Below are 25,762 nucleotides of genomic sequence, written 5' to 3' on the forward strand. Positions count from 1 at the left end.
GAAGGCGGGTGGTATTGCAGAAAAGCAAAATATCTTTTCTTCTTCTGGACTTCTGGCTAATGCGTGTGTTGCCTTGAACCCTGCAAAAGTGCTGTTTTGTCTAGAAATTGTTTCGTGGCCTCTCTGCCTAAGCTAAATCCCGTCGCATGGTCACCGTTTAGTTGTTCTCTCCCAACGTGCTGAGAGGCAAAACCTTTCGTCTCTGCTCATCCGGTAAATAGTTCCCGACGAGACGAATCCGTTCCTGCATAAATAAAGCCTCTCCGGAAACTGTAAGTGATCGTTCCGGCCTAACTGACCCAAACCGTGAGTTGCCCTAACACCGCTTTCGAAACTGCCCATATTTTAACAACTGACTTCAGAAGCTGCCCTGTGTTTTTATGCGCTATGGTTTTTAAAAACAGACGGGCTTGGGGGCGGGCTATTAGAATTCCAGTGTGTGCGACGAGTAAATTTATATTTTGTGTAAACGGCTTTGAGGTTTGTTTTTTTAATCATTACTGTATTTTTGCTCTATAAGACTCACTTTTTTCCCTCCTAAAAAGTAAGGGGAAATGTGTGTGCGTCTTATGGAGCGAATGCAGGCTGCGCAGCTATCCCAGAAGCCAGAACAGCAAGAGGGATTGCTGCTTTCACTGCGCAGCGATCCCTCTTGCTGTTCTGGCTTCTGGGATTGAGAATATATTTTTTCTGGTTTTCCTCCTCCAAAAACTAGGTGCGTCTTGTGGTCTGGTGCGTCTTGTAGAGCGAAAAATACGGTAGGTTAGGTTAAAATACCTAACCTAAAAAATACACAGCTTAGGTTAAAATAAACTCACCTGCCTCCCTTTTCCACCCAGGTGGATGTTCCAGCCGACGAAGGCTTGGACCTATTGAACCAGCCTTCTCCCACCAGCCCGGGCTACTTGACTTGCGACAGCCGCGCCAATAGCGACTACGATGAGACGGACGCAGAAGGCGAAGCTTACACTGACCAGGAGCTCGAGGAATCCTATCAGGAGCCGGCCCTGGCTCGCTCCTCGGAACCCACCGAGCAAACCTCGGAGCAGGACCTCAGTGAGAGAGTAGCGGCTGCTTTGGCTTACCCAGTTAAGCAGGTAAATGTAAAGGGACCCCTGACCATTAGGTCCAGTCGTGGCCGACTCTGGGGTTGCGGCGCTCATCTCGCTTTATTGGCCGAGGGAGCCGGCGTACAGCTTCCGGGTCATGTGGCCAGCAGGACTGAGCCGCTTCTGGCAAACCAGAGCAGCACACGGAAACGCCGTTTACCTTCCCGCCGGAGTGGTACCTATTTATCTACTTGCGCTGGTGTGCTTTTGAACTGCTAGGTTGGCAGGAGCAGGGACCAAGCAACGGGAGCTCACCCCGTTGCGGGGATTCGAACCGCCGACCTTCTGATCGGCAAGTCCTGGGCTCTGTGGTTTAACCCACAGCGCCACCCACGTCCCTAGTTAAGCAGGTAAGGAGCCCCCAAATGGGTTCCTGGGGGTCATCTACTCCAACCCAATCCCCATTCTCCTGCAGTGCTGGGCAGCCCATGTGATGGGGGTGTTACTGTAGCAAGAAACAGAACAGTTTGAGCGTATTACCCCAGTGCTGGTCCGGCTGCACTGGCTACCATTTAGTTTCCGGGCCCAATTCAAAGTGCTGGTTTAGACCTATAAAGCCTTAAACGGCTCAAGACCGCAATACCTCAAGGACCACCTCTTTCCATATGAACCCACCCGGACCCTGAAATCATCTTCTCAGGCCCTCCTTCTTGTGCCTACTTCTCGAGAGGTCCGGAGGGTGGCAACACGAGAGCGGGGCCTTCTCTGTGGTGGCTCCCCATCTGTGGAACACTCTCCCCAGGGAAGTGTGCCTGGCGCCTTCATTACACACCTCCTGTGGTTTCCAGGGGCTGTTCTTCAAAAGCGTCACTGCCTCTGACCACAAAGGCAGAGCCTAGCCATCACGGCTTGCGATAATTTTATTATTTGTTCATTGCCCATCGGACCGGGTCGGCGCAGCCGCTCTGGGCTGCTTCCGGCAACTTAGAAACACCAACCCCGGTTCCAAAAACAATGGTGCAAATGGGAAGCGATTCTCCTTGAATTAAGAGCGTCCCAAACTTTGGGTCCCTGGTTGTTGTCGGACTACAACACCCATCATCCCTAGCGAGCAGGGATGATGGGAGTTGTAGTCCCAGCTGTCGGGAAACCACCAATTTTAAGACCTGTGGTTCTCACCTGCTGATTCCTCTTTCTTCCCTCTCCAGCACGACGGCGACCAGCAACCCCAAGGCCAATGGAGGGAAGACTACGGAATCAGGTACTTGCTTTTTGCATTCTGGGGTACCGGGAAAATGTCCACCCAAGTGGGAGGGCTGATACTTGGTTTCGGAGGGCACAAGATGAAGAGTTTGGGGGTCGAGGACACGGGTTAGGGGCTGCAGCAACCCTGAGAGTTTTAAAAGAGGGTGGTCGGCCGGTCAACGATCCCTCAGTACACTCCTGTGCGCTGTCTGCGGTTGTAAATGATTGCTCAAGTTACTAGTCCACATTGTCAGTTGTCGGCAGCCCTCTGACCAGGGCCAGATTTAGGTTTGATGAGGCCCTCAGCTACTGAAGGTAATGGGGCCCTTTATATGTCCAGCTGTCCTTCGTCAACAACAAACTGTTGCTGCTTTTTGTGTTGAACCTATGCTATATGGTAATTTATGGACCTCATAGGTATCTCAAGCTATTTGCATATGTTGCCGTGCAACCAGTCCATGCAGAACGTAGGCACCCTATATATAAAGGTAAAGGGACCCCTGACCATTAGGTCCAGTCGTGGCCGACTCTGGGGTTGCGGTGCTCATCTCGCTTTATTGGCCAAGGGATCCGGCGTACAGCTTCCGGGTCATGTGGCCAGCAGGACTAAGCCGCTTCTGGCGAACCAGAGCAGCGCATGGAAATGCCGTTTACCTTCCCGCCAGAGTGGTACCTATTTATCTACTTGCACTTGGACGTGCTTTCGAACTGCTAGGTGGGCAGGAGCTGGGACCGAGCAACGGGAGCTCACCCCGTCATTGTGGGGATTCGAAGCACTGACCTTCTGATCGGCAAGCCCTAGGCTCTGTGGTTTAACCCACAGCGCCACCGGCATCCCTAAATATAGAAAGGAGCAAACTAGTGATATTTTAGGGAGCAGGCTAGCAGGCTGGGCCCATGACTTACATCACAGGAGCCTACACAACACAAAACACTGTTGCTGTATGTAGGTTTTATTTAATTTGTTTATGTTATATTTTGGAAATGTACATCCAGGGTTTTTTCCCCCTTTACATTTTTTGGGGGGTTCCCAAGAGAGCCGGGCCCTAAGCTATAGCTTGTGTGTCCAAACTTTTTTCAAAGAGGGCAAGATTTGATGAAGTGAACATGCGTCGCAAGGGCTGACCAAAGTATTTTGGTGAGCTTTTTATTGGATTTTACCCCAGGAAATAGGGACGTGGGTGGCGCTGTGGGTTAAACCGCAGAGCCTAGGACTTGCCGATCAGAAGGTCGGCGGTTCGAATCCCCCCAATGACGGGGTGAGCTCCTGTTGCTCAGTCCCTGCTCCTGCCAACCTAGCAGTTCGAAAGCACGTGAAAAGTGCAAGTAGATAAATAGGTACCACTCCGGCGGGAAGGGAAACGGCGTTTCCGTGCACTGCTCTGGTTCGCCAGAAGCGGCTTAGTCCTGCTGGCCACACGACCCGGAATCTGTACGCCGGCTCCCTCAGCCAGTAAAGCGAGATGAGCGCCGCAACCCCAGAGTCGGCCACGACTGGACCTAACGGTCAGGGGTCCCTTTACCTTTTACCCCAGGAAAGAAACTGCCAGGGGGGCCGGATCGTACCGACAGGTGGGCTTGAACGACTTGAATTAAAAACCCCTCTTTTGCTTTAGTTTTGCAACCTCGTTTTCCTCTCCCCCAGGGAATATGAACACGATGCCCTGCGGAAGAAGTTCACCCACGCTCAGACCTACGACTCCGAGTCGGACCAAGACTACGGTTACGACTGGGGGCCTGCCACAGACCTCTAGACTGTTCTGCAGAGATTGGGGTTCGCCGATTGGAGGAATACACGGTGTGCGTTGTGTTATTTTTTCCCCCATTTGGAAATTCTGTGCCTACGACATCCCTGTATGCCCTCTTACCAGCCCCGGGTCCCTTGGGATCAGGACCCCCGACCCCAAACTCAGGTCCCAATTCTTCGCGGCACCACCTAGCAAGGAACCGTTCCGCCTCCCTTTGCTCCGAAAATCCCGCGATCTGGAGGGGAAAACAATCTGTGCCAACGGCTCGCAGCTTTTGAACAAAAGACCTCGAGGCAAATCGGTTCTTTTTTTAAAAACGAGAAGATGGAAAATAAATAAATCTCCATGCACACCTGCAAAGTTTGGGCCAGTTTTTTAATAATAATAATAATATAAAACCTCCGTAATTGATCTCTCGCTGTCGGAGAAACAGTCAAACTCCCCTCTGGATTTTTGCCTTAATAAATAGCTTGTTTTAAGCTGTGTTTCAGTTCTGGGTTTGTGTGTGTGTCAGGAGCTGAAAACTCCAGATAGCTTTTCCTGGAGATCCTTGCTTTTCAGATTTATTTCATCTTTCGTTTCCTAAAATGTTCACCTCGTTAAAAACAACAGCAACACAAATCCGTCCGCCTCAATGCAGCTTCGCCTTTCCCTCTCTCCCCGGACCCCTTTTGAACCAAGGGGCGGCAACGGGGAGAAGCGATCTTCTCCCCTCCGCCCCTTGCTTCAAAAGAGGGGACGGCGCGCGCGCTTTCCCCTCTCTCCCCGGAGATTGCGGAGCTGGCAACAGGGAGAAGCAATCTTCTCCCCGCCGCCCCTTTCTTTAAACAGGTCTGGGGACAGAGGGGAAGGCGCGCGGCGCTTCCCCTCTGTCCCCGGACGGTCTCCATAGGAACGCATTGATTGATTTTCAGTGCATTCCTATGGGAAACCGTGCTTCCGCAAGACGAAAAACTCGCAAGAAGAAAAAACTTGCAGAACGAATTAATTTCGTCTTGCGGGGCACCACTGTATAAAAAATTATTTATCCACCAGCAGCGTGATGGGGTACAGCCTTTCTCCCACTGCTTCTTAGCGGCTTCCCATGTCCCGACCCAGAAAACAATTCCACACACACACACAAAAAACCCCACATCTCCGAAACGAACATTGCAGGGCAACGCTTGAAGATGGACAATTTACCAGCACCCCAAAATAAACCGCACACGAACACACGCTCCCAGTTAAAGCAAAATAAAACCTTTTTTTCCTGTGATTCCGGGTGGAGAAAAAGTCCCGTTGAGAGGCGGGCAGGTCTGAATTCAGAGAAGACCGCTTTTGGTGCACAGAGTCTGGTTTGCGAAGTGAGAAAGGGTTGCATGCAACTTGTTAAGCAGGTGTAGATTTGCTGCCGCCCCAAGAAAACACCTCCCTTCATAGGAAAACGGGTTGTTCCTGTCCGGTCAGAAGACGGTAAGTTGACGCCGGCATGGTTTTGATGTGGACCTGGAATAAAAAAGACACAAGGACGGAAGGCATGTTTGCGTTAAAGCGATATCACTGGGGAACAATTTTTCTTTTGTCATTTTCTCTTGCGTGAGATTTTTCAGCCATTCTTATACGTTCTTTCAGTGCTGCTTTCAAATGCAAGTCACTTACATTTATACTCATATTGTACTACTTTTGCTGTGTGTTTAATAAAATGCTGAATTCTTTCACTGTGAAAAATAAAGATTATGGTGAAAAGTGAAAAACATGAATTGCAAAAAGCTAGAGCTTACAGAACAAAACCAACTTCAGATATGAAATCAGCACGTCAAAATTAGGTTAGAACAACTGCAGGTGTCAATGCAACAAAAAAATTGTTCCCCAGTGTATTCAGCGAGTCCTGCCCAACAAAAAAAGTTGACTTTGCTAATATTGTTGTTGTTGTTTAGTCGTTTAGTCATGTCCGACTCTTCGTGACCCCCTGGACCAGAGCATGCCAGGCACTCCTATCTTCCACTGCCTCCCGCAGTTTGGTCAGACTCATGCTGGTATCACTGCAGATGCTGACAGCAGCCACAAAATTAAAAGACGCCTGCTCCTTGGGAGAAAAGCAATGACAAACCTAGACAGCATCTTAAAAAGCAGAGACATCACCTTGCTGACAAAGGTCAGTATAGTAAAAGGTCTGGTTTTCCCAGTAGTGATGTATGGAAGTGAGAGCTGGACCATCAAGAAGGCTGATCGCCAAAGAATGGATGCTTTTGAATTCTGGTGCTGGAGGAGACTCTTGAGAGTCCCATGGACTGCAAGAAGATCAAACCTCTCCATTCTGAAGGAAATCAGCCCTGAGTGCTCACTGGAAGGACAGATCCTGAAGTTGAGGCTCCAAGACTTTGGCCACCTCATGAGAAGAGAAGACTCCCTGGAAAAGACCCTGATGCTGGGAAAGATGGAGGGCCCAAGGAGAAGGGGACGACAGAGGATGAGATGGTGGGACAGTGTTCTCGAAGCTGCCAGCATGAGTTTAACTAAACTGCGGGAGGCAGTGGAAGACAGAAATGCCTGGCGTGCTCTGGTCCAGGGGGTCACGAAGAGGCGGACACCACTAAACGACTCAACAACAACATCATCATCATCATCACTACTACTACTACTACTATTTCCACAAAAAATCCCACACCCCTGCAGATTGTCAAAGTTTCCCACCCCTCTCGGAAGGCTGACCCCTTTTTTAATTTTTTTGCTCTGCTCGTGAAGCCAAATGCATGCAATTTGGGGGCGTTCCTGTACTTGCAAATTCAGCATCTCAATAAATACAGTGGTGCCTCGCAAGACGAAAAGAATCCGTTCTGTGATTCTCTTCAATCCGTTCTGTGATTCTCTTCGTCTAGCGTTTTTTTCGTCTTGCGAAGCAAGCCCATTGAAGGATTAGTGGATTAGCGCTATTAGCGGCTTTTAGCGGCTTATCGGATCAGCTGATAAGCGGCTTAGCGGCTTAGAAAAGGGGGGGGGAGGGAAAAAACCCCGCAGGAACTCGCAAGACATTTTCGTCTTGCGAAGCAAGCCCATAGGAGATTCGTTTTGCGAAGCACCTCCAAAACGGAAAACTCTTTCGTCTAGCGAGTTTTCCGTCTTGCGGGGCACCACTGTAATCCTTTGCTGGGGAGGGATGCTTTGATGCCCACCTCGCTGACCGCCTGCGTCAAGATCTGGATTATCTTCTCGTGTGGCATGGCCACCACACTCTGCCCGTTGATCTCGATGATCCGGTGTCCCACGCGGATCCCGCCCCTCTCGGCGATCCCTCCTCGCATGAGGCTGCAGATCTGGAGCAGGAAGAAGGCAAAGGGACCCTGTTTAAGAGTTGGGTAAAGGTAAAGGGACCCCTGATCATTTAGGTCCAGTCGTGGCCGACTCTGGGCTTGCGGCGCTCATCTCGCTTTATTGGCTGAGGGAGCCAGGGTACAGCTTCCGGGTCATGTGGCCAGCAGGACTAAGCCGCTTCTGGCAAACCACAGCAGCGCACGGAAACGCTGTTTGCCTTCCCGCCGGAGTGGTACCTATTGATCTACTTGCACTTTGACGTGCTTTCGAACTGCTAGGTTGGCAGGAGCAGGGACTGAGAACAGGAGCTCACTCCGTCGCGGGGATTCGAACCGCCAACCTTCTGATCGGCAAGCCCTAGGCTCTGTGGTTTAACCCACAGCGCCACCCGCATCCCATATATTTATATATTTATGCATATTTGATATACACACATATGAAATATGCATCTATGCATATTTAGGCAAATCTTTCCAGTGTTATGGGCCTCCAAAGGTCTTAACGCAGCCGCGTTTGCAAGTTGTTTTGTTATTTAAATTCACTCCAATCCCCGCCACTACCCTCCAAAAAACACCCCGCAAAACTTTTCGCCACGCAGCCTGGCTCGCTCGCTCGAGCCACCTAAGTTACTCACAATGCCGTTCTCCACGCAGAACCCCAGCGGGTATTTCGCATCAGGTCTCCGCACGATGGCGGTGGTGACGGGCGGACAATGTACCACGCTGAGGGTCACCACAGTCTGGCTTTTCAAATCCTGGGAAGGGAGAGTGCAGAAATTTGAATAGCTGGCTTACAGCGGTACCTATTTATCTACTTGCACTTTGACGTGCTTTCGAACTGCTAGGTTGGCAGGAGCAGGGACCGAGCAACGGGAGCTCACCCCGTCATTGCGGGGATTCGAACCGCCGACCTTCCGATTAGCAAGCCCAAGAGGCTCAGTGGTTTAGACCACATGTATCCGTAGCTGTCAACTTACAGATTTGAAAATAAGGGACCAGCAGCCTCGAAAATAAGGGACCAGCAGCCAAAATAAGGGATTTTCCAAGCACAGGTATGTTCAACTTCTGAGCCCCTCTGAGCCAAAGGCAGAAAGCCCAGCCAGCAGCCAAACGAAGCCTCAAGCGGTGGTTCCCACAGCGCAGCAACCCGGCAAAGGGGATGCAGCAAGGGAAACCACCGTCACCTCTCCGCTGGGAAGCGCTGAGCAAAGACGAGTCCCCAGGCAACGTGGCCGATTTGATCGGCACAAGGCATGCAAGCTCCACCCCCCAGTCGTTCTTAGACTCCTTATTGGGTGAGCAACGCAGCCAAGCAACCCAGTTGGAGCCTCCCTCCTCCCTGGCCGGCAGGGAGGGAGGGAGGGGAGCTGCTTCCTTTGAAACCCGGGAAATTTAAGGGACATCATCAATAAGGGACAGCAGCGGAAGGACACGGCGCTGGGATAAGGGGCTTTCCCGCCAAATACGGGACGGTTGACAGCTATGGACATATCACCATGTATTATCATCCCACCACTGCTTCCCAGACTCTGAGCCTTCTTTGCTTCGGGGATTCCCAGCCGCTGCTCTGCGTCCCACCAGCCCTGGGAAGGAAAAGGAGTCTCCTCCGCCGCCGTCACTCACCCGTATGATGCCCTGGCAGGAAGCCAGGGGCAACCCCACCAGACTGGTCCCGTTGGCTGACATGATGCGGTCCCCAATGCTCAGCTTCCCCGACCGCTCCGCTGCACCTTTGTGCATGAGGTTAGCCACCACCACGGTGGGCAGGATGGAGCCCCAGCCCGACTCCACGATCACGACACCCAGGATCTCCCCCTTCTGCTTGTGGATGACAACCTGCAACAGAAACACAGGGCAGGAATCAGCGCGGCGCCACGTCTGTAGGAAATGGTGATCTTTCAGTGCGTCTATCCAAAATTTCCCTCTTGCGGTTTATCCCCATAACAGCTGCTCACTTTGGGTTTTAGTCAAGCAAGCAGTCTAATTTGTCAGCGCCTAAATGATCTTCGCTGTGGGTTAAACCACAGAGCCTAGGGCTTGCCGATCGGAAGGTCGGCGGTTCGAATCCCCACAATGACGGGGTGAGCTCCCATTGCTCGGTCCCTGCTCCTGCCAACCTAGCAGTTCGAAAGCACGTCAAAGTGCAAGTAGATAAATAGGTACCGCTCCAGCGGGAAGATAAACGGCGTTTCCGTGTGCTGCTCTGGTTTCCGGAGGTGATCCGGAAACTACAACTAATCCAGAATGCGGCAGCCAGACTAGGGACTGGGAGCGGCTGCCGAGACCACATAACACCGGTCCTGAAAGACCTACATTGGCTCCCAGGACGTTTCTGAGCACAATTCAAAGGGTTGGTGGTGACCTTGAAAGCCCTAAACGGCCCAGTATACCTGAAGGAGCGTCTCCACCCCCATCGTCCAGCCCAGACACTGAGGTCCAGCTCCGAGGGCCTTCTGGCGGTTCCCTCCCTGCGAGAAGCAAAGCTACAGGGAACCAGGCAGAGGGCCTTCTCGGTGGTGGCGCCCGCCCTGTGGAACGCCCTCCAGTCAGATGTCAAAGAGAAGAACAACTAGCAGACATTCAGAAGACATCTGAAGGCAGCCCTGTTCAGGGAAGTTTTTAACGTGTGACATCTTTTTGGTGTTTGTGGAAGCCGCCCAGAGTGGCTGGGGAAACCCAGCCAGATGGCCGGGGTACAAATAATAAATTATTATTATTATTATTTATCTAGACCAACCCCCTACAAGGCAGGTGAGGGGCTCAGCCCACCCACCTCCGGGGAGAGGAGGGGAAAGATCCGTCCTTACTTCCTTACAGTTCTCTTGCTTGGAGAAGTGCGCCAAATCGCCGTTGTACAGCTCTTCCCCCGGGACGAAGCTTTCGTCGCCCTCGTCGTCGCCGCACCGCCGGGGGTGGAGTTGGTCGGGGTCGATGCCGCTGGCCCTCAGGAACTGCTGGTACGCGACGCTGAAAGCTTGGCCGATAGCTTGGGCTATCAAGGGAGCCTGCGGAAGGAGAAGGCGGGTTTCCGGCGCGGAACTCGAACCCAGTACCCGGGGGTTAAGATGCTCTACTCACTGAGCCGTCAACAATAATAACATCACCATCAGCATGGTTGTGACTACAACTATTATTGTTACACAGAGCAGATAAAAATCAATGCTTTTTTTAAAAAAATCCGATTTTTAAATTTGATTTTAAAAAAATTAAAACAAAAAAATACAATTTGAATTTTAAAAAATCAAATTTAAAAATCCGATTTTTTTTTTATTATTATTATTCTCCTTTCCATTTCTACACGGGACCTCACACACATATACGGCCCCCGAGGTTCTCCCCCGGCCCCCAATTTCCCCAGGCTCACATCCGCCGAGTGGAAGACATGGCAGATCATCTTGTAGAGTTGCTTTTCGGCAGAGGCGTCCGCCCGGCGAGGAAGTTTCCGGCGGGCCATGAGAACCACGATGTTCCCAATGTCAGCGATGTAGGAAATAGTTTGCAATAGGTGGTCCATCATCGCCTCCTGGGAGCGGAGAGGGGGACAGGAAGGAGAAACGTCAAAAGGAATAGGAGCCAGGCTTTGGCCAAGTGTTTCTGGCGCTTGGAAATTCCTGGCGAATCCTCGAACTCGAGCCCCGCTTCCGCCTATGCTGCTAGCCAACCCGGAAGCCCTCAAGGGACGCACCTGTGAGTCGGCCGTCAGGACCTTGATCCTCTGCGTGGAGATGAAGAGGTCCACCTCCGTCATGGGCTGCGATTCTCCTTCGGGGGCCTGCAACGCAAAGGCAGGCGTCTTGAGGCAAGCGATGGCCGGGAAATAGAGAGACGGGGTGGTTGGGAAATGGAGACATGGGGCAAGTGATGGCTGGCAGAGGGAGCAGTATGGGGCAAGTGATGGCTGGGAGATGGAGAGACATGGGGCAAAGTGATAGCTGGGAGATGGAGCAGCATGGGGGAAGTGATGGCTGGGAGATGGAGAGACATGGGGCAAGTGACGGCTGGGAGATGGAGAGACATGGGGCAAGTGATGGCTGGGAGATTAAGCAAAGTGGGGCAAGTGATGCCTGGGAAATTAAGCAAAGTGGGGCAAGTGATAGCTGGCAGAAGGAGCAACATGGGGCAAGTGATGGCTGGGAAATTAAGTGCAGTTGGGCAAGTGATGGCCAACAGAGGGAGCAAAATGGGGCAAGTGATGGTTGAGAGATTAAGCAAAGTGGGGCAAGTGATAGCTGGCAGAAGGAGCAACATGGGGAAAGTGATGGCTGGCAGAGGGAGCAACACGGGGCAAGTGATGGTCAGCAAATGTAATAACATAGGGCAAGTGATGGCCAGCAGAGGGAGCAACATGGGGCAAGTGATGGCTGGGAGATTAAGCAAAGTGGGGCAAGTGATGGCTGGCAGAGGGAGCAACACAGGGCAAGTGATGGCTGGCAAATGGAATAATATGCGGCAAGTGATGGCCAGCAGAGGGAGCAACATGGACTGGACCACAGACCCCTTTAGCCCCACATCCTGCTTCCAGAGGTGAACAGCCAGAGTGTCCCAACGGCAAGGCCACAGACCTCTTCCACTCTGCCCCTGCCAGCAGGTGCCGAGAGAGATAGACTGCGCCTGTACCTGGAGGCTCCGCTTGGGTGGAATTAGGAATGCTAAAGGATCCTTTGCTGGATTGGACCAAAGCTGCCTCTGCAGCAACACATCTCTGGAGGAAGATGCTCCCCCAGGATCTCACCTTGATCCTGTCCACGGCTTTCTGGGCTTGGGCCATGCGGACGTGGGTGGGGGGGTTCCTTTCCGAGACCAGCTGCGTGGAGCCCAGGTACTTGGCTCCGAAGATCACGCCGTCCAGCAGATCTTCGGGCTCGCAGGGGCCTGGGACTGGATTAAACGACGAAAGGGCCCGTTTCTTAACGGAACGTGGAATGGAACAAAGCAAAAAAAACTTTCCCTCAACCCTCAAGTTTCTAGTCCACATGGGGGATGTTCTGCAGCTGGAACGAGAGCAACTCCCCTCCTTTCTGTATGAGATTATGATAGGAATTTTGAGGTCTTAGATATACGGTAATGTTCATAACCGCACGTACACAGATCAGCACAGGAAGACCGACCTGAAGCCATTTTGATTCCTAAACCGAGCAAATGTTTTCTCTGCAAGGTCAAAGTGGGAAATCTCCCATTGTCTCTCTCCTCACAAATCCTGTCTTAAGGGTATGTCTGTGTTTGAAGAGGGTGTGAGCCTGTGACCTGGCCCAATAACTAAGTATTTATCACTACAAAAGAATGGCCAGGCTCCCCAGGAAATCCAATCAAGTAACTTGCCAGACAGGAGATAAACAAGGACAGGAGAAAAACAGCATTCAAATTTCTGTTGTAGACCGCCTTTTCTGTGACGTAGGTGTGATGTATCTGAGGGGGGCTCTTAGCTTACACCCCTTCTGTGATGTATGTATGATGTTTCTGGGGGTGGTCTGGATCTACAGGGGGGCAATTTCAAAAGTCTTTATAAGGCCTTGCATGGCATTTTTCTGGGTCCCTCCTCTCTCCTGCAAGTGAGGGGAGCACCCTGTTGCAACAGATCAATAAAGATCAAGCTTACTAGCTGCTTTGCTTCTCAATATTCTCTGTTATTTTCTCCTACCAATAGGGAACCTATGCAAGGACTCTATATGGGCTCTTGGCTACCCCATAAGGGAAAAGGGCAAATTTTTATTTACAAGATTGGTAGGGTTGCAGCATGCCCCACACGTTGAAATACCCCGACCCTCAACACAGAAGCCTCCTCCTGCGAGTGGGACAAAAAACCTCCTTCGCTCACCTTCCTTGTAAGTCGGCAAGGATGACAAATCCGCTTTATCCTGTTCAAAGAGGGAAACAAGAAGTTCACGGTTGGTTACAGCCTCCTTCGAACGCTGCTTAGTCAGCTTGCAAACTGCCTCATGCACTGTGACGCAGAAAGGCGGCGTGCATATAAAAAGCAAAGTCAAATGAAAGCTCCCTTGTTCTCTTAAAGGCCCTTGCTCTGTCTACACCACTGGATGGTGGTTAACAGATTGAGGTTGAATCCTGACAAGACAGAAGGACTGTTTTTGGGGGGACAGGAGGCAGGCAGGTGTGGGGGACTCCCTGGTCCTGAATGGGGTCACTATGTCCCCGAAGGACCAGGTGCGCAGCCTGGGGGTCATTTTGGACTCACAGCTGTCCATGGAGGTGCAGGTCAGTTCTGTGTCCAGGGCAGCTACATCTGGTATGCAGGATGAGACCCTCCCTGCCCGCGGACTGTCTGGCCAGAGTGGTGCATGCTCTGGTTATCTCCCGCTTGGACTACTGCCATGCGCTCTACGTGGGGCTGCCTTTGAAGGTGACCCGGGAACTACAACTAATCCAGATTGCGGCAGCTAGACTGGGGACTGGGAGCGGCCGCCGAGACCACATAGCACTGGTCTTGAAAGACCTGCATTGGCTCCCAGTACGTTTCCGAGCACAATTCAAAGTGTTGCTGCTCATCTAGAAAGCCCTAAATGGCCCAGTATGCCTGAAGGAGCGTCTCCACCCCCATCGTCCAGCCCGGACACCTGGGTCCATCTCCCGAGGGCCTTCTGGCGTTTCCCTCCCTGCGAGAAGCGAGGTTACAGGGAACCAGACAGAGGGCCTTCTCGGTGGTGGCACCCTCCCACCAGATGTCAAGGGAATAAACATCTATTTGACTTTTAGAAGACATCCGAAGGCAGCCCTGTTTAGGGGAGTTTTTAACGTTTGACATTTTACCGTGTTTTTAATTTTCTGTTGGGAGCCGCCCAGAGTGGCTGGGGAAACCTAGCCAGATGGGCAAGGTATAAACAATAAAATTAATCAATTATTATTATTATTACTACTACGGTGACTGGCATTGTTGCTTCAACCTGGGACAAGGTGTGCCCCTCGCAAGATCCTTACCACCATGTCCGAAGAGCAGGACGCCTCTTCCTCGTGGGCAGACCCCGGCGCCGGCCGCCTCCATCCCAGCTCCGGCGAAGGTCCCCCCAAAACGGAATCAGCGGAGGAGAGAGGTGGCTCCTTCCATCGGCGGGGGCCCTCCCCTTGACCCCTGTCCAAGGCCAGTTCCCCCGGCGCCATTCCCCCGGGGCGGCTGCTCCCGGCCACCGTGTCCGAGCGAGCCAGGGGTGTCTCGGCGCCCGCGTCGGAAGGGGACCCCCGTTCGTAGCGAAGGAGGCTGAGCAGATCCTCGCTCTCAACTTCTGCCGATAGCAGCCCTCGCCCCCTCCGCAGGCGCGGCGGGCCATGCCCCAAGCCGTGCCCCGTGGCGATGTGGAGCGGGCAAGGGGCCCCCTGGCACTCTTCGGACGCCAGGAGAGGGTCTCCGTCGCCTTCGGAAACACGGCCTTCTTCGCCGTCGGAGGCGGGCAGCAGCCCGTCTTCGGACGTGGGCGATCGGTCTTCGAAATTCGGGCTGAGTCGCTGCAAGCGGGTCAGGAGGCCGTGAAGATGTAGGTGATCGGAATCCGGGGCGTCCTCCTCTTCGTCCCGGACGACGTCCGCATCTTCCATTTCTACGAGAAGCTCAGCCGGGTCTGCGGACGACAGGTCGCTTTCCTCCAAGGCTTCTCGGGGGCCCGGCGTCCAGCCGGCGTCCCCGGCGACGGGTTCGGGAGACGCCTGCATTGAGCCCCTGCTGGAGGAAAAGCAAGGTTCAGCCCTCTGAGAAGTCAGGGGTGTCTGGGGATTGTGGGGAGTGATATAAACAGAAAGGAATGTCAGCTCTTTTTATATGCAGTAACAGCAGCAAGAATATTACTGGCCCAAAAATGGAAGCAAGAAGAATTACCGACGATTGAAGAATGGAGGATGAAGTTAAAGAACTATGCAGAACTACATAAACTAACAAGGAGGATTCGAAACCGGCAGGACCATAAATTCACGGAAGACTGGAGTCAATGTACGAACTACTTGACAAGATATCTGTGAAGATCAGACGGCGTTTGTAGGTTTTGTGAGGAGTGTTATTTGGAAGTATTGCAAAAATGGAGAAGGGGAAGGAGGATTTGTTAAGAGACGTAAAGGCAATATAAAGCTAAGAAATGCATAAAAGAAGTGGTTAAAATGGTGGATCATCAGAGGTGCTGATGGAAGTCTAAAAAAGATTGTATAAGTGATAGGTTTTGTGGTACATTTTATAATTTATGTTAAAGTCAATCAATTTTATATATATATATGTCAGGGGTGTCGTTTCGCAGTCGGTTCTGAAATGTCTGCAGGAATGAAACTTTTGAGAGCCTCCAAAACGAAACCCTGTCTAAGTGGCAAGCCCAAATGTATACAAGATCGATTCAAAACATGCAGATAATTACAATGAAAGCATCCCAGCACTAGCCGTTTCCTTCAAAAAAGCCATTTGTTGTTGTTGCTGTTACTATTATTAAGTGTTTCCATATTTCAAAAAGCGAAAATACAGACGCAAAAGTTGCTTTTTTTTTTTTTTTACAAAAGCTTTGTTGTTTTGCAAAATCTCCAAAACATTGAAGATTTTTAGCTATCTGCCAAAAAATCAACACTTCCGACCAGTGCCGGATTTACGTATAAGCTAAACAAGCTGTAGCTCAGGGCCCCGCTCTCTTGGGGGCGCCCAAAAAAATTTAAAGGAAAAAACCTGGATGTACATTTCCAAAATAGAAGATAAAAAAACAAATAAAATAAAAGCTACCTACCGCAACAGTGTTTTGTGTTGTGTAGGCTCCTGTGATGTAAGTCATGGGCCCCGCCTGCTATCCTGCTCCCTAAAATATCCCAGGTTTGCTCCTTTCTATATATAGGGTGCCTACATTCTGCATGGACTGGTTGCAGGGCAACACGTGCAAATGGCTTTTGATACGTATTAGGTCCATCAATTACCATATAGCATATATTCAACACAAAAAACAGCGACCATTTGTTGTTGACAAAGGACAGCTGGACATATAAAGGGCCCCATTCCCTTCAGTAGCTGAGGGCCTCATCCAACCTAAATCCGGCCCTGATCCTGACATAGGTTGCCCCGGACATATTTACCGATTTTGCTTCTAATGGACGGATCTCAGATATGTCTTGGAATTTCAGTTGATAAAGGTAAAGGGACCCCTGACCATTAGGTCCAGTCGTGGCCGACTCTGGGGTTGTGGAGCTCATCTCGCTTTATTGGCCGAGGGAGCCGGCGTACAGCTTCCGGGTCATGTGGCCAGCAGGACTAAGCCGCTTCTGGCGAACCAGAGCAGTGCACGGAAACACCGTTTACCTTCCCGCCGGAGCGGTACCTATTTATCTACTTGCACATTGACATGCTTTCGAACTGCTAGGTTGGCAGGAGCAGGGACTGAGCAACGGGCACTCACCCCGTCATGGGGATTCGAACCGCCGACCTTCCGATCGGCAAGCCCTAGGCTCTGTGGTTTAGACCTTTAAATCCCTTTAAATCCTTATACCACCCTTAATCAGAATATCGCACATCAGTTCCCAAGAGCCTGTTGGTGGAATAAGGTTTTCAGCTGCCACCAGAAGGATGACGAGAAGGGAGCCAGCCTAGTTTCCCTAGGCAAGGAGTTCCAAAGTTGCCTGGGAGGAGCCAACACCGAGAAGGCCCTGTTCTTCATCCCCACCAAGCGGGACCGAGAGAGGGGCCTCTCCAAAGATCCCAAAGTTGCCTGGGAGGAGCCAACACCGAAAAGGCCCTGTTCTTCATCCCCACCAAGCGGAACCGAGAGAGGGGCCTCTCCAAAGATCCCAAAGTTGCCTGGGAGGAGCCAACACCGAGAAGGCCCTGTTCTTCATCCCCACCAAGCGGAACCGAGAGAGGGGCCTCTCCAAAGATCCCAAAGTTGCCTGGGAGGAGCCAACACCAAGAAGGCCCTGTTCTCCATCCCCACCAAGTGGGACCGAGAGAAGGGCCTCTCCAAAGATCGCAAAGTTGCCTGTGAGGAGCCAACACTGAGAAGGCCCTGTTCTTCATCCCCACCAAGCGGGACCGAGAGAAGAGCCTCTCCAAAGATCGCAAAGTTGCCTGGGAGGAGCCAACACCGAGAAGGCCCTGTTCTTCATCCCCACCAAGCGGGACCGAGAGAGGGGCCTCTCCAAAGATCCCAAAGTTGCCTGGGAGGAGCCAACACCGAGAAGGCCCTGTTCTTCATCTCCACCAAGCGGGACCGAGAGAGGGGCCTCTCCAAAGAACTCAAAATCCAGGCACCCTCGTATGGGACGATACGAGAACCCTGAACCTGCCCTGGCAGCATTTGGGGGCCCGGGAGTCCTGTGTCGTGGCGGTCTGCCCCACTTCAACCGTTTCGGGGGGTCGTGTTTCGCGCCAGGACCCACCCCCCCCAGTGCACCATTTCAGTGAAACAGGAAAGACAATCCCAATCCCTGCTTTGCGGCGGCGACTTGTATGAAGTTTAAAAACGGGTTTTACCTGCAGCCCTGGCTGACCGCTTGCTTGTAACCTTGGCGGCTGGAATCTGGCGGATTCAAAAGCCAATCGGATCGTTCGGCAATTTCTGAGCCGCTCTGGGTCTCGGGCGCCGCCGATTCGGAGATCACGGATTCTCCTTTCGGAACGGGGGCTTGCAGACGGCCGGGAGAGGGACCGGGCTGTTCCCAGACGGAAGAAGCATCTGTTCCGGGTTTTGGGGGGGCATCGGGGTCTGTCGCCATGCGTTCCTCTAAGTCCATGGAGAGGGTCTCTGGGGGGTCGGTCACCGAATTCGCCTCCATCTCGCTGTCGGTCATGATGGAGCAAGGAATAGCCCTACACTTGAAAACAAAAGCGAGCATACAGGACCGGGCTCCGGGGAGACCCGAATTCAAATCCTACCACCCACCTGGCCGTAAAGCTCCCTTGGGGATCTGTGCTAGAAATCCCCCCGGTTACCCCGGTAAAATGAGCAAAAATGTACAAAAATGGTTACATTTCCTCTTCACTAACCCTAGGAATTAATTTGCAGCCTGCTTTCTCCTTCCGCATCACAAAATAACCCAAACCCTAGCATTTATTAATTGCTAGGGTTTACCCTGAATGTAGAACAGCATTTAAAAAATAAATAAATACAGATTTTGCAGATCGGAATGTGGAAATGGACAACTGGAACAGACTTGCGGACGCTCACACGGTTTTGTATTTTTGTTATACGGTGGTCCCTTGGTTCTCAGACGCCTTGGTTCTCAAACAACTTGGAACCCAAACGCTGCAAAGCCGGAAGGAAGTGTCCCGGTTTGCGAACTATTTTCGGAAGACGAATGTGCTCCGTTTTGAGTGTTACACTTCCGATTTGAGTGCTACACTGCGATCTCTCTGTTTTTGCTATTTATTTTGCATTTTTTGTTCTTGCGGCTCTTTTTGTTTTTGTGACTGTGAGGAACCCAATTCAGCTACTGATGGGTTGATTGATTGTGTGACTGCAGTACATTGTTCACTGCTTTCATTTTATGGATCGATGGTCTCTTTAGATAGTAAAATTCATGTTCAATTGCTGTTTTAGGGGTTGCTTTTAAAAGTCTGGAAGGGATTAATCCGTTTTGCATTGCTTTCTATGGGAAAGCGCGCCCTGGTTTTGGAACGCTTTGGTTTTGGAGCGGACTTCCGGAACGGATTAAGGTTGAGAACCAAGGGACCACTGTATCTGAGATTCTAGCATTGCTTGCGGTAGCGGCTGATGCTCAAAACCCAACCAGCCTCGAAGGGTTGTTGTCGGGATTTAAATGGGCCCGGGATCAGGGAAGAGCAAAGCACACTGTTTTAAGAAGAAAGGTAAAGGTAAAGGGACCCCTGACCATTAGGCCCAGTCGTGGCCGACTCTGGGGTTGCGGCGCTCATCTCGCTTTATTGGCCGAGGGAGCCGGCGTACAGCTTCCGGGTCATGTGGCCAGCAGGACTAAGCCGCTTCTGGCGAACCAGAGCAGCGCACGGAAATGCTGTTTACCTTCCCGCCAGAACGGTACCTATTTATCTACTTGCACTGGTGTGCTTTCAAATTGCTAGGTTGGCAGGAGCAGGGACCGAGCAACGGGAGCTCACCCCGTCATTGCAGGGATTCGAACCGCCGACCTTCTGATCGGCAAGTCCTAGGCTCTGGGGTTTAAGAAGAAAAGGTATGGTATAAATGCAGTAAGCAAATCTAGTCCAGTATTTTGTTCTCACAGTAGCCAAAAATATTATAATTTACTGAACTTCGTTGCAATTTTGGACAACTGCAACGTGCTTCAGGCACCGATATATGCTAAGATAATCGGCTCAGAATGTTTCTGTTCAGGCAAAACTGCCCAGACATGTTTTTACTTTTTAACTTTACTGCAGATTTTAATTTTTTTGCCTTCTTTTATTTTTTTAGAAAAACGTTTCCAATGGTTTTTTAACTCATCCTTCGTAGGTTGTTTCAACCCTTCCCGTAAAAGCACTTAGAAGTTTTGCTAACGGTGGTCGAATCAATTAAATTCAATTAAATTTGGGAAGGGCGGCTAAAAGAGCAAGGACGGCGGAACTGACAAGTAATAGTGTCAGGGATGTGAAAAGGAAGGGAAAGGCACAATTTGGCTGCATTTTAATATTTCAATATTTTAATGTTGTATTTTAATCTTGTTTTTAAGTTGTATTCATTCAACTTGTTAGCCGCCCTGAGCCCGGCCTTGGCTGGGGAGGGTGGGGTATAAATAAAAATTATTATTATTATTATTATTAATTTGGTTGCCGTCTGCAGATTTTCTTTCGGAGAACAGGACTCATCTATTTTATTTTTTTCAGAAAAACAACAATAAATGTTCCCCAGGCATTTGAGAAATTAAGAGATATTTGCAGCTATCAATGGTTTTGCAAATTCCAAATTCCGGGCGTTCTTTTTCACAAGGCAAACCCACGCATGCTTACTCCCAATGATTCCCACATCCAATATGTGCCTCCTATTGCAGCCTTACGGTGGTCTACTCAGAAGTAAGCCTTACTGAATTCAAGGGCGGAGGGCTTACTCCCAGGTGATTGAAGTCAGAACTGAATTGCAATGCTTTGCAAGCCTTTTTTTAAAAAGCAAGCAGTGAATTCTGGTTATGTGTGGCTTGTTTACTTAGGAGTAAACAGGGTTATTGCTATTTAAAGTATTTACAAACCACCCTGGACCCAAAGGACTGAAAAGGACACGACCAAACCCACCCAAAAAATTAAACAAAAAACACAGAACTGAGCTATAGGAAAGTTGCCAGTCGTTGCCACCAAACCACCCCAAAAATTTAATTCAGACTGAATTAATTTTTGCCTGGCTTGATGTGTAACAGATCTACAAGCTTGCCAGATTATTTCACACTGTTTTGGTTTAATTTCAGGCGGTTTACAAGCAAAACGAAGCGGATGCAAACTTTTTAAGGGGGAAAAAAACTCACTTTCTGGAAAACTTTTTTGTTGTTGCTGCAGAGGAGGAGCGACCCGGGAGCAGAGGAGCTTTGCAAACGTGCCGGTTTTTGGTGCTTTTTGCAAGCAGGATCCGGCCCGCTCATTCCAGGTCAGAGCATTGTTTGTTGCTGTTTGCTTTTCTACCCCTTTGCAACTTGCAAATCCTTTCTCTGAACTTCTTTTTCTTCCTGTTGGGTCTTTTCTCTCCCTGTGGTTTGAGCATGTGTGGGGAGGAGGGGGTGGGGAGGAGTGAAAAAAAGAAAGGAATAAAGGATTCTGGGAGGTGTAGTTTTCTTGGTTGTATCAGCCACTGGGTCAAACAGAGAGCTGAGATGTCCCTTTTAAACGCGAAGAATAATCCTGCGTCACCCAGAAGCTTGCATTTAAAATACATTAAATAACATACCATTTAAAAGGGCAAAACCCATCTGAATCAGCTTAACCCTCCGCCGGGTCAAAGAGAGAGCAGTGGTGGCCCTTTCGAACGCGGAGAAGAGTCCTGTGTGACCCAGAAGCTTGCAGATTGTTTTTATCAAAATATAGACGCACGCACATGCATTTAAAAGGCAAAACCCATCTGATGACATTGAAATGAACTGAAGGGGTTCTAGCAACAAGGTAAAATGTAAGATGGGATTAATAAATAGATAAAACTAGATAGGATATGAATTTGCTGAACCAATTTTTAAAAGGGATACAAAAATGGGAGACGTGAGGAAGTCAGAAAATAAGTTAACTAAAGATGAGAAATTAAGAAAGAGGGGAAATTTTGTTTTTGTTTTTTTTTATGTGCTTTTTCTTTTTCTTTTTCTTGTGTTTAATGTATTTTTGTATTCTGTAATTTTGTATCTTTTTTGCTTTTGTATTTTTCTAAACTTTTCTATTGATAAAACCTAATAAAATATTATATATATATATATATATATATATATATATATATATATATATGCAGGTTTTGGTGTCTTCGGGTGTCTTCCCGTGTAAGAGTCGGGGTGTCTGTGCGACGTTTCGACGAGGTCGTTTCGACGTCGAAACGTCGCACAGACACCCCGACTCTTACACGGGAAGACACCCGAAGACACCAAAACCTGCATTCCTGTACCCGTGAAAATCTACGAAAGCATATATATATATATATATATATATATATATATATATATAAGGCAAAACCCATCTGAATCAGCTTGACCCTCCACCAGGTCAAACAGAGAGCCGAAATGGCCCTTTTGAGAGCCTGTGTCACCCAGAAGCTTGCAGATTGCTTTGATTAAAATATATACGCGCACACATGCATTCGAAAAGCAAAAACCTACTTGAATCAGCTGGACCTTTTCGAAGGGGGTAGAAATATACGCCTGCGACGGTTTGGGGTCCCTCTCTGACGAAATTTGCTTTGAAGATCAAACCGGGGAGCGGATCCTCTCTCTTTCTGGTCGTAATAAGACGCCTCTCTCCTCTTTAACCTGCTTTCTTTCGCCGGGCTTTCGGAAGATCTCTTTGCAAGCGGATCAAGTTGCCTTTTAGGGAGCCGGGGGGATCAGATTCCGTTTAAAAATCCATGACGGGGCATCGTTGTCTTTCATATGTCAGCAAAATATCAACGAGGAAAAGGGCTTCTCCTAAACAGACCTTCCTTTCGGCAGGGATAGTGTAATAGGAATTTTATGGTCTTAGATATATGGTAATGTTCATAACTGCACATACATAGATCAACACAGGAAGACTGACCTGGAACCATTTTGGTTCCTAAACTGAGCAAATGTTTTCTCTGCAAGGCCAAACTGGAAAAGCCTCCCCATTGTCTTTTCCTCACAAATCCTGTCTTAAGGGTATGTCTGTGTTTGAATAGGGTGTGAGCCTGTGACCTGGCCCAGGAACTAAGTATTTATCATTACAAAGGACTGGCCAGGCTCCCCAGGAAATCCAATCAAGTAACCTGCCAGACAGGAGATAAACAAGGACGTCTATATTTTAGAATTGCTAGGTTATGCAGAAAAGCAATGACAAACCTAGACAGCATCTTAAAAAGCAGAGACATCACCTTGCCAACAAAGGTCCATATAGTTAAAGCTCTGGTTTCCCCAGTAGTGATGTATGAGAGCTGGACCATAAAGAAGGCTGATCGCCGAAGAATGGATGCTTTTGAATTCTGGTGCTGGAGGAGACTCTTGAGAGTCCCATGGACTGCAAGAAGATCAGACCTCTCCATTCTGAAGGAAATCAGCCCTGAGTGCTCACTGGAAGGACAGATCCTGAAGCTGAGGCTCCAAGACTTTGGCCACCTCGTGAGAAGAGAGGACTCCCTGGAAAAGACCCTGATGTTGTGAAAGGAGAAGGGGACGACGGAGGATGAGATGGTGGGACAGTGTTCTCGAAGCTACCAGCATGAGTTTGACCAAACTGCGGGAGGCAGTGGAAGACAGGAGGGCTTGGCGTGCTCTGGTCCAGGGGGTCACAAAGAGGCGGACACGACTAAGCGACTAAACAAAGGGTGATTCTGGAAATACAGTGGTACCTTGATTTGCAAACAGTTTGATTGGCAAACGTTTTGGATTACGAACACGTCAAACCTGGAAGTGCATGTCCCGGTTTGCAAACTTTTTTTTTGGATTACAACCCAATTTTGGGGGGATGACGAGCAAATTTTTTTTGGAGGCCCCGTTGGCAAAAGCGCGCCTTGGGTTACAACCAGTTTTGGTTTACAAACGGACCTCCGGAACGGATGATGGTTGTAAACCAAGGTACCACTGTAGAACAAAATTCACAGGCAATCCATTCCATGAAGGGCCCCAGTATGGGGGGAGCAACTGCTGCGCAAGCAAAGGGCACTGAATTTGTGCACCCCAGTGGCGATTCAGACCACCGGCATGCTCAAGTCTGGTGTGCGGCAATTTGCTCACGTTGGTACTCTCCTTGTGCCCTGTTCCAGCTGGTTGCAAAATACAGAGGGAGGCAGATTTCTGTGGTTTTAAATATTGATTTTATTCTGTTAACCACTCTGACACCCCAGGGTATATGTAAAGGTAAAGGGACCCCTGGCCATTAGGTCCAGTCGTGGCCGACTCTGGGGTTGCGGCGCTCATCTCGCTTTACTGGCCGAGGGAGCCGGCGTACAGCTTCCGGGTCATGTGGCCAGCAGGACTGAGCCGCTTCTGGCGAACCAGAGCAGCGCACGGAAACACTGTTTACCTTCCTGCCGGAGTGGTACCTATTTATCTACTTGCGCTGGTGTGCTTTCGAACTCCTAGGTTGGCAGTGTTGGCTATTTGCAGCTTAGTAGCGCTGCAGAGAGCTTGCTGGGGAGAGCATGCATAACAAGGAACTCAAAAATAACTTTAACAAGGTTTTAATAATAATAATAATAATAATAATAACAACAACAAAACAAAAACTCCTTTTACACTAAAGATAACAACAACAACACACATGACCCAACCACCAACCCATCCCCCAGGGTAATGGGAGAGCTGGGTGCTGCTCCTTATATACTATACCCAATTGCTGACACAGCTTGATTAACACAACTCAGCAGCACCTGCTATGTTTCACAGCTGCAAGACTGGGTCTCGTTATTTGCAGACATACACAACTTAGAATCATAGAATTGGAAGAGACCACAAGGGCCATCGAGTCCAACCCCCTGCCAAGCAGGAAACACCACCAGAGCACTCCTGACATATGGTTGTCAAGCCTCTGCTTAAAGACCTCCAAAGTAGGAGACTCCACCACACTCCTTGGCAGCAAATTCCACTGTCAAACAGCTCTTACTGTCAGGAATTTCTTCCTCATGTTTAGGTGGAATCTTCTTTCTTGTCGTTTGGATCCATTGCTCCGTGTCCGCTTCTCTGGAGCAGCAGAAAACAACCTTTCTCCCTCCTCTGTGTGACATCCTTTTATATATTTGAACATGGCTATCATATCACCCCTTAACCTCCTCTTCTCCAGGCTAAACATGCCCAGCTCCCTTAGCCGTTCCTCATAAGGCATCGTTTCCAGGCCTTTGACCATTTTGGTTGCCCTCCTCTGGACACGTTCCAGTTTGTCAGTGTCCTTCTTGAACTGTGGTGCCCAGAACTGGACACAGTACTCCAGGTGGAACAATAATGAACCTTCACATTTTACAGTGACCATTCAACAGGCAGGAACAGGGACCAAGCAAAGGGAGCTCACCCCGTTGCAGGGATTCTGATCAGCAAGTCCTAGGCTCCCCCCGGGTATAGGGTGGTGTATAAATTTTATAAATAATAATAACCACCAGTACATCAGTACTCAAAACCATGCCCAGGTCAACCAACCCCTTGCAACGCAGGAATGTTTTTTGCCCAAATGTGGGACTCACGACCCTGAGGTTAGTAAGAGTCTCATGCTCTTCCCGACTGAGTTGGTAAGAGATCAGAGAGGCTCCTTTGCTGGGGAATTCCGGCCATCCGAAAAAAGACCTTTGCATTTTACTGATTTATCGCATTTACAGTTCACCTCCCCTCTGCCCCAAAGGGGCATACGTCACAAACAACCCTGTGAGGTACGTCAGACTGAAAGAGGACCGTCCCAAGACTGCCTGCCTTCAAATCCTTTCTCCCAATCTGCCTCTTTTTCCCCAATAGGGCTTAGGGAAAAGGGACCCCTGACCATTAGGTCCAGTCGTGGCCGACTCTGGGGTTGCGGCGCTCATCTCGCTTTATTGGCTGAGGGAGCTGGCATACAGCTTCCGGGTCATGTGGCCAGCAGGACTAAGCCGCTTCTGGCGAACCAGAGCACCACACAGAAACGCCGTTTACCTTCCCGCCAGACCAGTACCTATTTATCTACTTGCACTTTGACGTGCTTTCGAACTGCTAAGTTGGCAGGAGCAGGGACCGAGCAACGGGAGCTCACCCCGTTATTGCGGGGATTCGAACCGCCAACCTTCTGATCGGCAAGCCCTAGGCTCTGTGGTTTAACCCACAGCGCCACCCGCGTCCCTAATAGGGCTTAACCCCCCCAATAAACTAAATTTCTTCCTGCAATCAAGACTGGAACCCACCTAAATGCAAA

General features: G+C 49.9%; 3 protein-coding genes across 7 annotated transcripts in view; 1 reads left to right on the forward strand and 2 right to left on the reverse strand.

Moving 5' to 3' along the window:
* The window catches only part of TJP3 (tight junction protein 3), a 41,890-nt gene extending 37,369 nt beyond the window's left edge, over positions 1–4,521 (forward strand). For all 3 annotated transcript variants that reach the window (XM_082206303.1, XM_082206302.1, XM_082206304.1), the window contains exons 18-20: positions 840–1,097; positions 2,258–2,310; positions 3,940–4,521. In XM_082206303.1, the coding sequence (XP_082062429.1) occupies positions 840–1,097; positions 2,258–2,310; positions 3,940–4,048 (420 nt within the window). In that variant the 3' untranslated portion in view covers positions 4,049–4,521. The remainder of the gene's footprint in view (positions 1–839; positions 1,098–2,257; positions 2,311–3,939) is intronic.
* GAMT (guanidinoacetate N-methyltransferase) overlaps positions 1–22,481 on the reverse strand; it is a 194,053-nt gene extending 171,572 nt beyond the window's left edge. The window contains exon 1 of one of the 3 annotated variants that reach the window (XM_082206647.1): positions 22,433–22,481. In XM_082206647.1, coding sequence (XP_082062773.1) covers positions 22,433–22,466 — 34 coding nt within the window. In that variant the 5' untranslated portion in view covers positions 22,467–22,481. Of the gene's footprint in view, positions 1–12,416; positions 12,466–16,034; positions 16,237–22,432 lie in introns of those variants that run through there. The other 2 variants (XM_082206644.1, XM_082206646.1) reach the window with 2 other exon arrangements.
* APBA3 (amyloid beta precursor protein binding family A member 3) lies at positions 5,049–20,936 on the reverse strand. The gene is given in 13 exon segments (XM_082206864.1): positions 5,049–5,527; positions 7,195–7,335; positions 7,968–8,087; positions 8,956–9,168; positions 10,140–10,337; positions 10,697–10,855; positions 11,018–11,104; positions 12,065–12,210; positions 13,148–13,187; positions 14,266–15,001; positions 17,765–18,100; positions 20,719–20,795; positions 20,797–20,936. Coding segments are annotated over 13 exon segments (2,361 nt in total). The 5' UTR covers positions 20,833–20,936; the 3' UTR covers positions 5,049–5,455.
* Positions 22,482–25,762: the final 3,281 nt, after the last annotated feature.

The sequence above is a fragment of the Podarcis vaucheri genome, assembly GCF_965113315.1.
Source record: "Podarcis vaucheri genome assembly, chromosome: 18".
NCBI lineage: Eukaryota > Metazoa > Chordata > Lepidosauria > Squamata > Lacertidae > Podarcis > Podarcis vaucheri.